The 14,804-nt window shown below is 53.7% G+C and overlaps 2 protein-coding genes across 3 annotated transcripts; both read left to right on the top strand.

The window, feature by feature from the left end:
- Window positions 1-1,467: 1,467 nt before the first annotated feature.
- GPD1 (glycerol-3-phosphate dehydrogenase 1) lies at window positions 1,468-7,339 on the top strand. Of its 2 annotated transcripts, none has more exons than XM_065887638.1 (8): window positions 1,468-1,746; window positions 2,288-2,465; window positions 3,304-3,444; window positions 4,040-4,178; window positions 4,418-4,530; window positions 5,217-5,450; window positions 5,675-5,781; window positions 6,725-7,339. In XM_065887638.1, exons 1-8 carry the CDS (start codon window positions 1,706-1,708, stop codon window positions 6,819-6,821), a joined length of 1,050 nt encoding a protein of 349 aa, XP_065743710.1. In that variant the 5' UTR covers window positions 1,468-1,705; the 3' UTR covers window positions 6,822-7,339. The 2 variants fall into 2 exon arrangements, with proteins under 2 accessions (XP_065743710.1, XP_065743711.1); XM_065887639.1 differs by having other exon boundaries at window positions 1,706-1,746; window positions 3,373-3,444; window positions 6,725-6,821.
- A 2,373-nt stretch (window positions 7,340-9,712) lies between these two features.
- On the top strand, window positions 9,713-14,271 carry COX14 (cytochrome c oxidase assembly factor COX14). The gene is made up of 2 exons (XM_065888261.1): window positions 9,713-9,760; window positions 13,865-14,271. Exon 2 carries the CDS (start codon window positions 13,873-13,875, stop codon window positions 14,044-14,046), a length of 174 nt encoding a protein of 57 aa, XP_065744333.1. The 5' UTR covers window positions 9,713-9,760; window positions 13,865-13,872; the 3' UTR covers window positions 14,047-14,271.
- The last annotated feature ends 533 nt before the right edge of the window (window positions 14,272-14,804 follow it).

Genomic DNA, 14,804 nt, shown 5'->3' with positions numbered 1-14,804 from the left:
GTAGGGACAAAAAGATGGAAGCATTTAGGCAAACACAAGAGGTCATTTTATGCATAAACATCCGTTCTTTGGGGTTCTCATCCTGTGTGCCAGGGACAGAAGCATTCTTTCTCTTCCATCACCCATAATCAGTGGTCCCAGCCGGCAGCCTGGCACTGGTGCGTTTGTCGCAGTGCCAGTGCAATAACAGTGATCGTTGGGGGGCTGGCTCTGTAGTAGGCATAATTTTGTTCCTAAGAGAAACAGTCAACTGCTGATTTCACGTATGTCCCCCTAAGGGAACTCCCTGGCCATGGGAGTAGAGTATGGTGGGCTTTTTCCCAGGCAGTCCTTAGAAGTTAGGAAACCATTTCTCCCCAGTCTTGACCTCAGGGCCACTTACCCTTACCCAGTGATTGCACACAGACTCCCCTCTGGCCCAGTGCTTATCACTGTTTGCAGCCAGCAGCAGCCCAGGGGGATGGAAACACCCACTCAGCAGTTGGCCGGGCCAGGAGGTCAGCACGTGAGCACACAGTGCTATCTGCTTTCTAGGCCAAGGTGCACAGACAGCTGGAGGGAGTGTAGGGAGCCTTTGCCCCACTCTCCACATCAGCCTAGAAACTAGAGCTCCCCCTCGTAGTTAAACAGGTTGCTGTGGGCGATGCAGAGCCCTGAACTGCGCTGTGCGTCCCTTCCATCCTCCCTCCCCCCAGAAGCACACACCCCACTTGCTCTTGATTACAGCATCTGAGACCACAAAGCTCTACAGAGGTCACAACTGCCCCAGGTCCTGCCTCCCTTCCCTTCTGGCTTCTGCAAACTAGCCACTAACTTGAAGGCGCCCCTAGTGTGGGGTTAGCCTGGAAACCCAAGAAAGAAGTGAAGGAAGCTCAGTACCTCTCAAGGACAGTGAACACTTGGGCTGCCTTCTTTTCTCTCCTATCCTCCTCCTCAAGCCCAGAGTCTGCAAAACACCTGTGGGCCACTTGGCATCAGAGCCTCCAACTTTGGGCTTTCCTGCCCCCCTTCCTGGGAAACATTCAGGTGAGGAGAGGCCCACTGGTGTGCTTTGTTTCTTGGGCCCATGGGGTCTTATCCTTGGGCTGGGTTGCCCCCAGAGCAGGCCCTTACCTCTTATGTGCTCTTATTTAAAGGGGCCACACCCACCCACCTGACTCACCCACAGCCCTGCAGTGGGGCTAGCGTGGGGCAACACGTGACCCGTCATCGCCAGAGGATGAACCCCTAGAAAAGCTTTCCGGGTCCTGGGGGGGACAAGTGGGGGCCGGTTCCTACCTTGGAAAAGAAGGCATGCCTGTATCTGCTGCTGGGACTGAATACAATTTATTCCAGTGCTAGGGGATGGGAGTAGGGGGGACCGGGCACTCGCTCCTTATCTGGGCCCGGTCTTGGCAGACCTTAAAATGAAACCGTTGCGGGGAGGGAGGGGGTGAGGGAAGCAGCGTGCCAGCACCGTCAGCGGGCAAACCTAAGAGGAAAAGCAGGCCTGGTCTCGGCCCCATTCCTGTTCCCCACCTGTCTCTACCCTTTTCTTCCCTTTCCCTGGCCCTGCCAGACTCTGTCTGCCTGGGTGCCCGCCTCCCCTCCCCTGGAGGGGCGGGGCTTGGCTGCACCCACGTGTGTTGGAGTTATATGCTCCCAGCCGGCAGAGGAGCTGGGGAGAGTGGCACCCAGCTGGTGGCTCAGGCAGCGAAGCGGCACCATGGCCGGCAAGAAAGTCTGCATTGTAGGCTCTGGTAACTGGTAAGCGGCTCTGTCAAGGAGTATTGGGGGGGGGGTGGGCAGTGGAAGGGGAGGCTCCCTCAAGTATACAGGAGGTTAGGGAGGGAGGTTTGGTGGGCAGGAGGCAGTCCAGTGGGGAGGAAATGCCTCCAGCTCCTGGCCCACCCCTGTTGCTGTCTTCTGTGCCTACCCCGGCAGGACAGACAATGCCCAGACCGCTCCTGGCCCTTGCGTCTCGGGCAGCAGCACCTGTTCGCCACGGGAAGGGAGCCTCCAGAGTGCTCCCTGCCTGAAAGGCTGCCTGGGTTAGGGGGTGGGGGGGGAGATCAGGAGGCTGGCCCCCTTCTCCAGCAGCAAAGTGTGAGGGAAAGGAAACTGAGTCTCCTTTCTACTGCTAGGTCAGGAGAGACGCAGCGTCATGGGGAGGGGGTGACAAGGAAGGTGGCAGGTAAATAATCCAGTGGCTTCTGTGACATCCTGAGGGGGAGCACTGTCCCCTCCCCGCCACCGTTCCTCTCTCACGCCCCCGCTCCTCCACTTTCTGTGCTCCCCCTCCTGCCAGGGGCTCAGCCATCGCCAAGATTGTGGGTGGCAATGCAGCCCAGCTGGCACGCTTTGACCCACGGGTGACCATGTGGGTGTTTGAGGAAGACGTCGGGGGCAGAAAGCTGACAGAGGTCATCAACACACAGCATGAGAATGTCAAATACCTGCCAGGGCACAAGTTGCCCCCCAATGTGGTGAGCCCCAACGCCCCGTAAGAAGGGAGAGGGAAGTGGAGGGGGTGCTTCCTGCTGGGAGGGGGCCACTTCACGTGCCACCTGTACTTGAGAAGCATCTCAGGAGGGCTACTCCAGGCACAGGGCGTCCCTGGGCACAGCCCCCAAACTGCTCCCCTGAGCACTTCCTGGGACTGGGGAGAACCTGAATGCATCCCCCTGCATTTCCACCCCACCCCGTGGGCTCCCAGGCAGGAAAGGGACGGGGAGAGGATGAGGGAGTTGGTCTCTGTGGCAACCAAAGACAGGTTCTCTGGCCCCCAGACTTGGGGTCTGGGTAGTGCCTGCCTCGGGCTCTAACCCTGTTACTCATTCACTGGGTTATTAGTAGATGTGGAGACAGCTCCTTGGACTTAAGGTCTTTGGTCAGATCCATGTGGCTGACTCCCCACCTGGAAAGGGGGAGCAGGAAAGACAGCAGGAAGACTGGGGCTCTCCCTTCCCAGTTGGGAGCCCTAAGGAGCAGGGTGATGAAATCTTACTTGGCCTCTTCCTCTTGCCAAGCCCAGACCTCCTTTGGCCTCCCTCACTGTCCCACAGCCAAGGGCTAGGAGAGTGCTGAGAGGAGGTTTCCAGGAGTCCTCAAGAACCCAGGACAGCTGGAACCTAGAGAGAATGATGGCTAGGCGGAAGGAATAGAAGTGTCTTGTTCCTCCAGGTTCAGCCCTTCCAGATTCAACCCCCAAACTGCCCTCCTTCTTCCCCACCAGCCTCACCCTGTCTCCTAGATCTCCTGCATGGGGCTCCACAGGGGCTAGAAGCAGTCCATCAGGCCCGTGAACACTGGTCACCCCCACAGGTGGCTGTCCCAGATGTGGTCCAGGCTGCAGTGGATGCTGACATCCTGATCTTTGTGGTACCCCATCAGTTCATCGGCAAGATCTGTGATCAGCTCAAGGGCCACCTGAAGGCAGACACCATTGGCATATCTCTTATTAAGGTGCCAGGGACACCCTCCTGTGGATGGGGATGCAGCTAACTGCTGTGGGGCTCAGGGTGGGTGAAGTGCGACAAACAGAAAAGAGCAGAAGTAGGCCAGGAGTTTTCTGAAGAGAGGAGCTGGCTTTGGGGAAGCTTGAGAAACAGATGCGGGGGGCCACTGGGAAGGGGAGGTTGGTTGGGGAGTAGATAAGAGATGGATTTGGAGGCAGATGTCTTGGGGAGTTTAGGAGGTGTACAAGGGATGCCTAGGGGATACAAGAAGTGGGCTGGTTTGAGGAGTTGAGAAGGGAAGCTGGTTTGGAGCAGTGGCTGGGATGGAAGTTGGTTGGGGGTACTCAGGAGTGGGCTGTTTAGGGATGTGGCGGGGATACATTACCTTGGAGAAGCAGGTTGTGGAAGGAGAGTTTTCAGATGGATTCGTTTTCACATGTTATCTGCTCTCCTCACAGCTAGCTTTGGCTGCATTGGAATAGGGGAGGACCTTTGGGGAGGGACATTGATGAACAGTGAATTTGCAATGGGCAGGATTTCTAGGTGGGAAGCCCTCAGTTGGGGATAAAAGGCACCTGGCCTGAGCTCCATCCTGTGCCCAGGGGGTAGACGAGGGCCCCAACGGGCTGAAGCTCATCTCTGAAGTGATTGGGGAGCGCCTTGGCATCCCCATGAGCGTGCTGATGGGGGCCAACATTGCCAGCGAGGTGGCTGATGAGAAGTTCTGTGAGACAACCATTGGTGAGACCCCACCACCCACATAGATAATGCAACTCCAGTTACATCGCCTCCCCAGGCTATATTCCCCACCCACTTAGCCATCTTCTCCCCATAAGGCAGGTGAAGGAAGAAGATCCCAGCATCAAAGGTGAGGGGAGTTGGGGCACCCCTATGGAAAGAGCTATAGGTCCTGCTTAGGGCAGTTGTGGGAAGAAGAGTCAAGAGTCCCTTCTTAAAGCCTTATCCCCTCCCTACTTTAGGCTGCAAGGACCTGGCCCAGGGACAGCTTCTGAAAGAGCTGATGCAGACACCCAATTTCCGCATCACAGTGGTGCAAGAGGTGGACACAGTAGAGATCTGTGGGGCCTTAAAGGTGAGAGGGCTTCAGAGGCAGCTATGGGGTGGGGAGAAGGCCCTGAAAGAGGGCCTGGCTTAGCTGTACAAGGTTGCTGGGACTCCAGGCACTCACTCCCCTTCCCCACCAAGTCTCATACACATGGGAAGACGGGCGGAAGCAAGGCCAGGCTCGCTCAGGTCTGCCGATTACTTACCATCAGACATTGGGCTTCCTTCTTCCTTTCCCTTATAGCCCCTTGTGGGACATCCCTGTCCCTGGCTCCAAAGGTTGGTCCAGGGGGAAGAGGAGATGCCCTGGGGGAGCACTCAGGCTAATGGGAGATAAGATGTCCAGGACACCCAGACGGATTGATGGCCAGAACTCTGGATCCTGGACAGAACTATGGATGGATATCGGGGGCATAGAACAAAATAGCCGTGGTTGGGAGGGCGAGGTAGAAGACTGGTTTTCAGGAAAAGTCCTCAAGGATGGCGTATAGGGCAGGGTTGGGGAGCCGGAAAGCACAAGCCCAGGCTAAAAGAAGGGAGTGCAGCAAGTGGGAAAACCAAGAGGTGAAAATAGTTGAGGAGCCCACCCACCTTCCTTCACTTATTCAGTGAGCGTGTCATGGCTGATGGGAGGAGCATGAGGCAGGTGCTGAAGGCCCCAAGTGGGGCCTGCGGGAGGGGATCCTTTCTCACCCGTGACTTCACTCTTCAAAGAATATAGTGGCCGTGGGGGCCGGCTTCTGTGATGGGCTGGGCTTTGGCGACAACACCAAGGCGGCTGTGATCCGACTGGGGCTCATGGAGATGATCGCCTTCACCAAGCTCTTCTGCGGTGGCCCTGTGTCCCCTGCCACCTTCTTGGAGAGCTGCGGTGTTGCTGATCTCATCACTACCTGCTACGGAGGGCGGAACCGCAAGGTGGCCGAGGCCTTCGCCCGCACAGGAAAGGTGGGCCCTGGGGAGAATGAAGAATGGAGGGTGGGCCCTGTAGGTGTTCAGGGAGAGGAACGTGGCTTGAGGCATCTCTTGAACACAGACATTAAGATTGCTGGGAACATTCCCAGCCTTTCTTTCCTCTTAAGACCCACCTCCTCCCAGAGTCCCAGACTCTCTGTCTCACACTGACAACCCTCCTCTCCCATTTCCATTTGCCTGTCCTGTTTTCTTCACAGTCCATCGAGCAGCTGGAGAAAGAGATGCTGAATGGGCAGAAGCTGCAGGGGCCCCAGACAGCCCGGGAGCTACACAGCATCCTCCAGCACAAGGGCCTGCTGGACAAGTAAGCGTCTGCCCCAGCCCCACTGATGGAGGGAACCACCGACAGAAGTGCTCTCCCCATTCATCTTCCTGAGCCCTCCTCAGTCTGTGAAGTGGGCAGAGAGGGAAATGTTATCTTACGTTTATAGACAGAGCCTAGAGCTTGGCCAGGGTCTGCTATGCCCGCTGTCCCCCAGCTTGTTCATTGTCTTTGAATTCTTTCCAGTCTAGTGCTCTTTATACCACATTGCTTGGACCCCTCTGCGTGGCCGCTCTCTGTCCTTTCCTCCTTGTCCTCTGCTACGGGGGTGGACAGGAATAAGCTCCTCTGACTGTTCTGCCTCTTTGTCCGTCACCCTCAGTCTAAGCTGCTCCCCCAAGGCCAACCCTTTTGTTCCGTGAATCCTGTCCTGGGTGCTGAGGTGTGAGGAAAAGGAAAGCCTCTGCTTCAAGGTGCTCCTTTTCAGGGAGCACAAGACAGCGGGGGTGATGGGCTGATCAGAGCAGAACTCGGTTGATCTGAGAAAGAATCCTAGAGCAAGAGAGTGTGAAACAGGCTCAGAAGATCTGCTCGCGGCTGGTCAGGGTAAAGCCTGCTGGTAAAGGGAGCAGCCTGAGCAACAGGTGGGGAAGAAGGAGACTGGCATTTATTGAGCACCTTCACATAATTCATAATCACTTCTTCACTACTTTGTTATACTGACCCTGTTTTACAGCTGCTGATACTGAGGCTTGCCTAATTGGAACAAAAAGTTCACGCCAGGGAATCACGGAGGCGAGTTCAATACGATAGGGAGCAGGGGAATAAAAACCTGACCCTCAACCCCAGGGCTAGGAAATACACATTCTCAGCGATGGGAAATTGAGAGCCAGAGTCCGCCTGAGCTCGAAGGCGGGAGAGTAGGGAGTGGAGGGTTAGGGGGTTTGCCTGGAGGCCAAGCTGGTTCTGTCCTTCCCCATTCTAGGTTCCCTCTGTTCATGGCTGTGTACAAGGTATGCTACGAGAATCAGCCAGTAGGTGAATTCATCCGCTGCCTGCAGAATCATCCAGAACATATGTGAGCAGGGCTGGGGCCCAGGCCAGGCAGCCTCTTTACCCCAGCGGAGACAGGCAGAAGCTTGGGGTGCCTGGCCACCACGATCTCTGGGACTCCCCACACAGCAGCGTCTTCTCAGCTTTTCACTGGAGGACAGGTGCCTGTGGGCCCGGCCACCTGCCTGGAGATCTTGAAGCACAAGCAGCCCGCAGCCTCCTGCCACCTCATCGCACCAGAAATGGAGTTGCCTAGTCCCTCTCCATATGTGGGGCTTTCTCCCTGTCCTCTGGGAGGGGTAGAATCAGCCCCAGTGCTGCCTGCTTTGGGTATGTGGGGGGAGGAGGGGAGGGGAGGGAGGCAAGGCAGAGGCCTCACACAGACCAGGACTCCTGTCCCCATGCCCAGTTAATGGCTAAAGAAGTACCTCAGCTGCAAGAGGGATGAGGCGAGGGCTGCAGGGAGGGGTCTGGGCTTTTGGGCTGACGTAGACCTCTGCCAGGCCCCACATGGCATCAATGGATCTCTGTTTGTTCGCAAAATACAGCCCCCTTCTAGCTTCTCCTAGAAACCTCAGCTTCTTCTGAGGTTTCCTCAGAAACCTCTGGTCATCCCCTTCCCCCTCCCCCAGGCTGCCTGGCACCAGAGTTGCTGCCACGCTGGCATCTCTGGCCATGGGGCTTGTCATTCTCTCTTGGGACTTCCCAGTTCCTAGTTCTTTGCCAGCTCCTCCCCACCATGTGTGACCTTTCCAAGGCTCTCTCACCCTCCCTGCCAGCACCCTCTCTGGGGAGCAGAACTTAATCTGCTGACAGAGCTACACCTCTTCACAGCAGGCTCAGATCACTCCACTCCCTGTGACCTTTGTAATTGCCCTGCCTCCCTTCTCAGGAGCTCTAGTGGGGGGAGGTGTCAGCTGGGTCCCTCCTGCTGCTATCTCCCCAGGACATCTTGGATCCACCCCTTACCTCCTAAACCCTGTCCCTAGTTCTCAGCTACCCCCAGAGCAGCCAGGGCAGCTAACCAGTTCCTGTATCTGCAGGCCAGGGGGCCAGAGAGTGGGTAAGGGAGGATGAGCAGGTCCCCATCTCTGTGGTCTGAATTCCAAGGCCGGCTCTCCTTTGTCACCTGAAGGCCTTCTCACGAGGTATTGACTACTTCAGCACCTCAGGAGCTGGGAAACTCGTGGAGGAGGAAAAAAATTCAAGCCTCTGTACCAGCTGGGGTGAGGGAAGAACAGGAAGGGGAGGAGGGAGAGGAGTGTGCTTTGCAGTGGCCTTGCTCCTGGATGGAATGGCAGCCGGAGAATGTCACTGGTCAGCAGCTTGGACCCCTGGCTATAAATAGAGGCCGAGGGCTCCTGTCACATCCAGCAGAGGGTCTCAGCTTCCTGTGTGGCAGCATCTGGCACGCTGTGGCTCTGGCCAGCATTATGTTAACCCTCCCTTACTCCTGGACAAACCAGTGAGGCAGGCTCCTCTCAGCCCCTAGCCCCTGAGAAGTCAGTCTTACCAGTGAAGGGCGGAGCTGCCTGGATCAGGCAGCGAGAGTGAGGGGCACAGTCACCCCAGATCTGGCTGGGCTCAGGAGCTGCTTCCCCAGGAGGTCAAAGTCGGGGCAGAAAGACAGCTCCCTTCCCTAGGCTGCAGCTGCGACCCTCTTAGTCAAAAACCTTTGCCTACTTTTTTTTTTTTTTTTTTTTTCCCTGCTGTACGCGGGCCTCTCACTGTTGTGGCCTCTCCCGTTGCGGAGCACAGGCTCGGGACGCGCAGGCTCAGCGGCCATGGCCCACGGGCCCAGCCACTCCGCGGCATGTGGGAGCCTCCCGGACCGGGGCACGAACCCGTGTCCCCTGCATCGGCAGGCGGACTCTCAACCACTGCGCCACCAGGGAAGCCCCCCTTTGCCTACTTTTGCTCACTCCACAATTAACTGAACCTGAGGCTTTCGAACCAGGCCTGTCTACCTAATAAAGCGCGGTTTTTGCAGAAACAAATTAGGGAAGGGCGCTTAAGTGCATGTGGTAGGGCGTATGCAGTGGGGTGTATCACTGCATGTACATGTTTTCACTCATGCCGGAGGAAAAACGAAAAAAGGAAAAGAAATCCTTCCTCGATCATCCCAGCCACTCTCGGCCCCTTGCAGGGGTGCCCACGCAGTCCCCCTTCCCCCAATGGCTCCCCCTCCCAACCCCTTCCCGGCGTTTCTTTGGGGCTTTATCAAGCCGCCTGCAAGCGGGGAGGTCACATACGGGACAGAAACATTACGGAGATTCGACCCTCGCGCCTACTCCGCGGCCATGGCCAAACCTGCCGCAATCCTCGGCGGTCCAGGCCTCGCAGGGCGGGTCGGGTTCCTGAGCTCGGCTGAAGGCCTGCCCAGGGTAAGAGGGCAGCTCCAGGCTGTAGGGGCCGCGCAGCCCCCTCCAGAGGGCGGACTCCGAGAGAAGCTACCCAGCTACCGGAGACGTCACCGCGCCGCAGGCTGGGGATTGGCCGGCTCTCTTCTGTGGTGACTGAGTATCCTAAAAGTTCCCGTTCCAGAGTTTGGGTCGCCAAAGACCCTTTCTCAACGGAGAATGACTACAACCCCCAGAAACCAACGGGCCTCTCCGAGAGGAAGGCTCGTCTGAGGATGCGTAGTAAGGGTGGCTGACCCGGAAGCCGGAAGTTCAAAGGCAGCAACCAGTCGGAGCTGCAGCCGGCGCGGGCTCTCGTCTCGGTGGGCGGGGTTATGCTGCGTCTGGCGCGAGGGGCCGCACGTCGCGTCGGGAGCGGAATCCTAGAGCTTTAGCGGAGCGAGGGGGTGAGAGGAAGGGTGGCGTTCCGCACCGATAGCGCCTCAGCGTTCAGGGTTGTCCCTGGGCGGTACCCTCACTCTTCTGGACCCGGGTGCTGCTTCCGGCTGAGCTAGGAGGTCGCGCAGGCAGGAGGCCTCGGTCGGAAGGGAGGGAGCGGCAGCATCCAGGTACGCCGTCTGCCAGGCCCGAGCCTGGGCCGCCTGTCCGCAGAGGCGCGCCCGCTCGGGCCGGCCTTTGCTTTCCGCATCCTCCCACGACCAGTCTTCGGCGCCCTTGAGGTTACCGCGTACCCTGTGCCGCGATCTGCGCCGCTTCCAGCCCAGCAAGCTCCTTGCGGCCGTAGGTTCCTGTCACACCGTGACTGCCACCGCGCGTCTCGGCCCTCCACGCTCTGACTCCAGTAGCTCTGACCCTTCCTTATCTTGCAGTCCGCTGACTGCAAGCGCCATGAAATGCAGCTTTCCCAGGCGCCCTTCCTGCTTATCGATTAACTGGATCCGCTCCTTTGCTGCTTTCAATTCCTGGAATGCTCTCCCCCTCCCTCTTCTATACCGGTGTAAATCCTGCCCACCCTTCTAAAACGACAGCTGCCCACCCCCACCCCCCCCCCCCCGTCCCCACCTTTCTGCTAACTTTCCTTGAGCCTCCACCTTGTCTCTGAACTCTCAAAACGCCTCTTCTCTTCTGGTCACCGGCGTCTTCCACTTCGTCTAACAGAATTTTGGGTGCATAGCTTATCCCCATCAGACCATAAGCTCCTTTGAGACACAAGCCATATTCTCTGCAGCCTTTATAGCACGAGTAAAAGGTAGACAGATAAGTGAGTAAATCTAAGCTGAGGTGGATGGATCCATTTGAGGGAGAGACCTGAGCCTTGAGGTCCTCCCATGTTTAGGGGGCAGAAAAAGAGAAAAGAGCCACAATCTGAAAAGGTTTTTGCAGATTGCACCCCCCTATGTCATTTCCATTATGGTTCTTGTTGTCTTTTTCCTGTTTTTCTGAAACCTTCAGTCTAACCCCATAAAAGACCCAGCTTTGAGCTTTATTGAGAAAATGGATGTCCCTCAGATGAGAATGTTCTGCTAACCTCAAAAGTTTTCTTCATTTCCAAGGTTAATTCTTCTACCTGGGCTTCTAATTTCATCTTTTCCTGGGCCATCCTAGATTTTGTTCCATCCCATCCACCTCACTTTTATCCTCAGTTTAGCCACGTTTCTTCTCCTCTAAAACATATTCAAATCTCCTTATCAATAAGCAAAACAAAACTAGAATTTACTTGACCTTGTTACCTTTTCAGGCTGCTGCCCTATCACTCTTGTTCGCTTAACCAGCAAATCACAAGAATATCAATTCTTATCTTTGGGGTGAGAGGGAGTTATGATCCTTCTAATAATCTGTTTTCCTGTGTCCTAGGAAAAATGCATAGACACGTGAACCTCGCGGGACGGGGTTCATGGGGCCTGCTGGGGCTCTGGCTAAGAATCCATGCTTTTTACTTAATGCCTGTTCCAATTTAGTGCATTAAATTGACTTCTTTCCTAGGTTTACCTGTGCCCTGGTCACCTGTTCCCATCCAGTGATCCCATCTGACCAGTTTTCATGGCACTTAACTTTACAGTAGTGTTTCCCAATTTTTATTCTGGCCCAGTACACCCAAAGATACAGCATACTTCTGTCAGTGGTAGTGCCTTGATACAGCAGTGATTTTCAACCACTGTTGTAGTTAAATGAAAATGCATCCCAGATGTTTCTGGAATTTCCTGTTTTCTTTCCGTAATTGTTTTCTTTCTTCAAACTGGCGTTCCCTTGGCCTCTTTCTCTTGGGTTTTATCGTCTGTTTCAGTGACACTTGTTACTTCCATATGTATCCGCAGCCTAGCCTCTCTCCTAGGATTTGTTCCAAATTTGCATATCCATGTGCCTGACAGACATCATCACATGAATATTGTATTGAGCATCTTTTCTTTCTTGTTTTTTTTTTGGTGGGGGGGGGCTGCGTTCGGTCTTCGTTGCTGCGCGTGGGCTTTCTCTTGTTGCAGAGAGCGGGGGCTACTCTTCGTTGCAGTATGCGGGCTTCTCATTGCGGTGGCTTCTCTTGTTGCGGAGCACGGGCTCTAGGCGCGTGGGGCTCAGTGGTTGCGGCTCGCGGGCTCTAGAGCGCAGGCTCAGTAGTTGTGGCGCATGGGCTTAGCTGCTCCGTGGCATGTGGGGTCTTCCCGGAGCAGGGATGGAACCCGTGTCCCCTGCATTGGCAGGCGGATTCTTAACCACTGCGCCACCAGGGAAGTCCCTTTATTGAGCATCTTAACTTTAACATGTCCAGTTCATGATCTTCTTGACTGATGCTTATTGACACCACCATCCCCATACACAGATAGTGACACACACCTGTTTCTTCTTTCTTCTATTAGCAGTATCCCACTCCATAAAGTTTCCTCAGTTGTTAACTTGGAGATATTTTCAGCTTTGCCCTAGCCCATTCAGTTAATAAGCCTTGTTCTACTTCTAGAATAACGTCTTCATCTGTCTTCTCTTTTTCCACTGCCCTGCCTTAGCTCAGGATCTGTGAAAAGTTTTTGTTAATTTGAAAATAGGAGAAATCTCAGGTTGGATTAGACAAGTGAGGAAAATGAGGTTCTAGAAAAATTTCATCTGTCAGTAGATCTGTCACTTTTCTAGGCAAGATGTACTATCCTGTCCTTCTTCTTCCAGCCCTGAGAAGAGGTGGTCCTATAACTGGTTAGCATCTGGCCAGGGTAATGGGGGATAGGAGGAGAAAGAATAAGTGAGGGGGAGGTTGAAGGCTGCAGGTCTCTTTGCTGGGAGCTTGTTTATTACCTTAGTGTCCTGCTCTGTATGTACATGTGTTCTTTTTGTTTTTTTAAAATAAATTTATTTATTTCATTTATTTTTGGCTGCGTTGGGGTTCTTCGTTGCTGCACCCGGGCTTTCTCTAGTTGCTGTGAGCAGGGGCTACTCTTCGTTGCGGTGCGAGGGCTTCTTGTTGCGGAGCACGGGCTCTAGGCACGCGGGCTCTAGAGTGCAGGCTCAGTAGTTGTGGCACACGGGCTTAGTTGCTCCGTGGCACGTGTGTGTTTTCTTACTGTCTCACAGCTTGGGGTCCTTTCAAACCCCAGATAACCTGAATACAACCCTTTCTCATCTTGTCCCTGTGCCATTTGGTTTTCTTTCTCTGACCTTATGTAATGTCACTTTCAATAGTCACTTGGAATTATGCTTTAAGGAAGCTGTACCTCAGTTCAGTGTGGGATCTACCCTCAGGGACTGGCTCAGAGGCAGTGCTCAGCCCATGGGACTTACTCTGAGAAGCACTTAGATGTCACACCCTACCCCTGACCCCCTCAACCAGCTAACCTGAACTTTTCTCCTTTCATATTCTTGACTTTTAAGAAAACTATTCTCACTAACTTCAGTCAGTCTTTTAATTTTAATTCCCTCAACAGAGAGGAGGCTGAGAATATACATTCATAGTCCCAAATTGAGGAACGTTTCGTTCAAGATGAGAGACTCCCATTCTAAACTTTCTCTTGTTCCCTGGCTCAGAATGTCCAGGGAACAGTTAAATTGGAAGTAATTTATCTCATGTAAATGTGAGTTAATTTGCTGGGGACACAGTAAGTTTTGTTTTAGCCCTTGGGATAGGTTCTTGGTTTTATGTTTGGAATTCAAGATTAATGCTGTAGAAGGTTATGTCTAATTGAAATAACATAAACATACTGTTGGCACTATTTCAAGTATATTATGGCTTAAACAGATGCTTGAAGACTAACCTGGGAACCTGAGCACCATAACTAAGATGGTTTTATGGGAAAACAAATTGGATATTGCCCAGAAGGCTCCCATTCGATCCTCCTACAGAGAATAATTCACTGCTAATGTTTAATCTCTGGCTACTTCAATAAATTCCCTACTAGCCAGAAAAACTGATATATGCCTAAAGTAATATACCAATTAAGAACATTTCTGGGTGGTCCATACCAGTCATGTCTTTCCATAAACATGGAGGGTCAGGTGTTAGCTGTAATGTCATTCAGATACACCTGGTTCCAGCTGTGTATGCAGACTTTATTTGCCCTTTTGAATCTTAAGAGTTCCCAAACAATATCTTCCAGTATAAGACTGCATATGTCTAGGGGCCATTCAGAATAGAGTGCAGACAAACTGAGAAGTTATAGAGTGGCCTTCAACAGGTAAGTGGGCTGGGCAGATGAGGCCTTATCCTTGGGTCTAAATCTAGTCTGTCTTTGTAGGGGACAACATGCCAACTGCCAAGCAACTAGCCGACATTGGCTACAAGACCTTCTCCACCTCCATGATGCTCCTCACTGTTTACGGGGGCTACCTCTGCAGTGCCCGAGTCTACCGCTATTTCCAGCGGCGCAGCTCCCAGCGCCAGGCTGCAGAAGAACAGAAGACCTCAGGAGTCCCGTAGAACTGGGGGGCTTTTTTCCTTGAGCAGAGAGACCTGAGGCATGTTGTGGAAAGACCTCACCTGCAATCATTTCTGAGTCAAGAGGATCAGGGCCTTAATGGTTTTCGAACTCTGCTGGGAAAAAGTGCCCATGTTTTCTCTGGTACAGTCAGTTTGGAGAGGCTATTGAATCATAACAGGAATGGGAGGGTGAGGCACACCTACAGACATTAAATATTTTGCCATGTCTGTGTCTTGGTGTTTTTGTTTACTTGAACAGGGTATGGACTACAGAGGTGGGGTCTTGACTACCAGTTTTCTAGTCACAGACTGGATTTCCATATCTTGAGCTCTTAGTACCCATGAAGTAGGGGATATACAGTTCTAGGAGTAGTAATCTCTCCTGATCTCAGAGAAGAGACTGTCCCAGCATTTGTATAAATCTGAGAAGACTCTGTAAAGACCAAAGCTCTTTTGTGGTCAGTGACCATTCCTGGACCAATTAAACGGTGTCCAGGTAATGGAGTTCTCTGGCCAGCTTGGCCACATGTGCACTTCTTTTTTTTTTTTTTTTTTTTTTAAATTAATTCATTTATTTATTTATATTTTTGGCTGTGTAGGGTCTTCGTTTCTGTGCGAGGGCTTTCTCTAGTTGCGGCGAGCGGGGGCCACTCTTCATCGCCGTGCACGGGCCTCTCACTGTCGTGGCCTCTCTTGTTGCGGAGCACAGGCTCCAGACACACAGGCTCAGCGGCCATGGCTCACGGGCCCAGTCGCTC

The sequence above is a fragment of the Phocoena phocoena genome, chromosome 11, assembly GCF_963924675.1.
Source record: "Phocoena phocoena chromosome 11, mPhoPho1.1, whole genome shotgun sequence".
Lineage (NCBI taxonomy): Eukaryota > Metazoa > Chordata > Mammalia > Artiodactyla > Phocoenidae > Phocoena > Phocoena phocoena.
The sequence above is the reverse complement of the archived record's forward strand: the minus strand, read 5'-3'. Positions and strand labels throughout refer to the sequence as shown.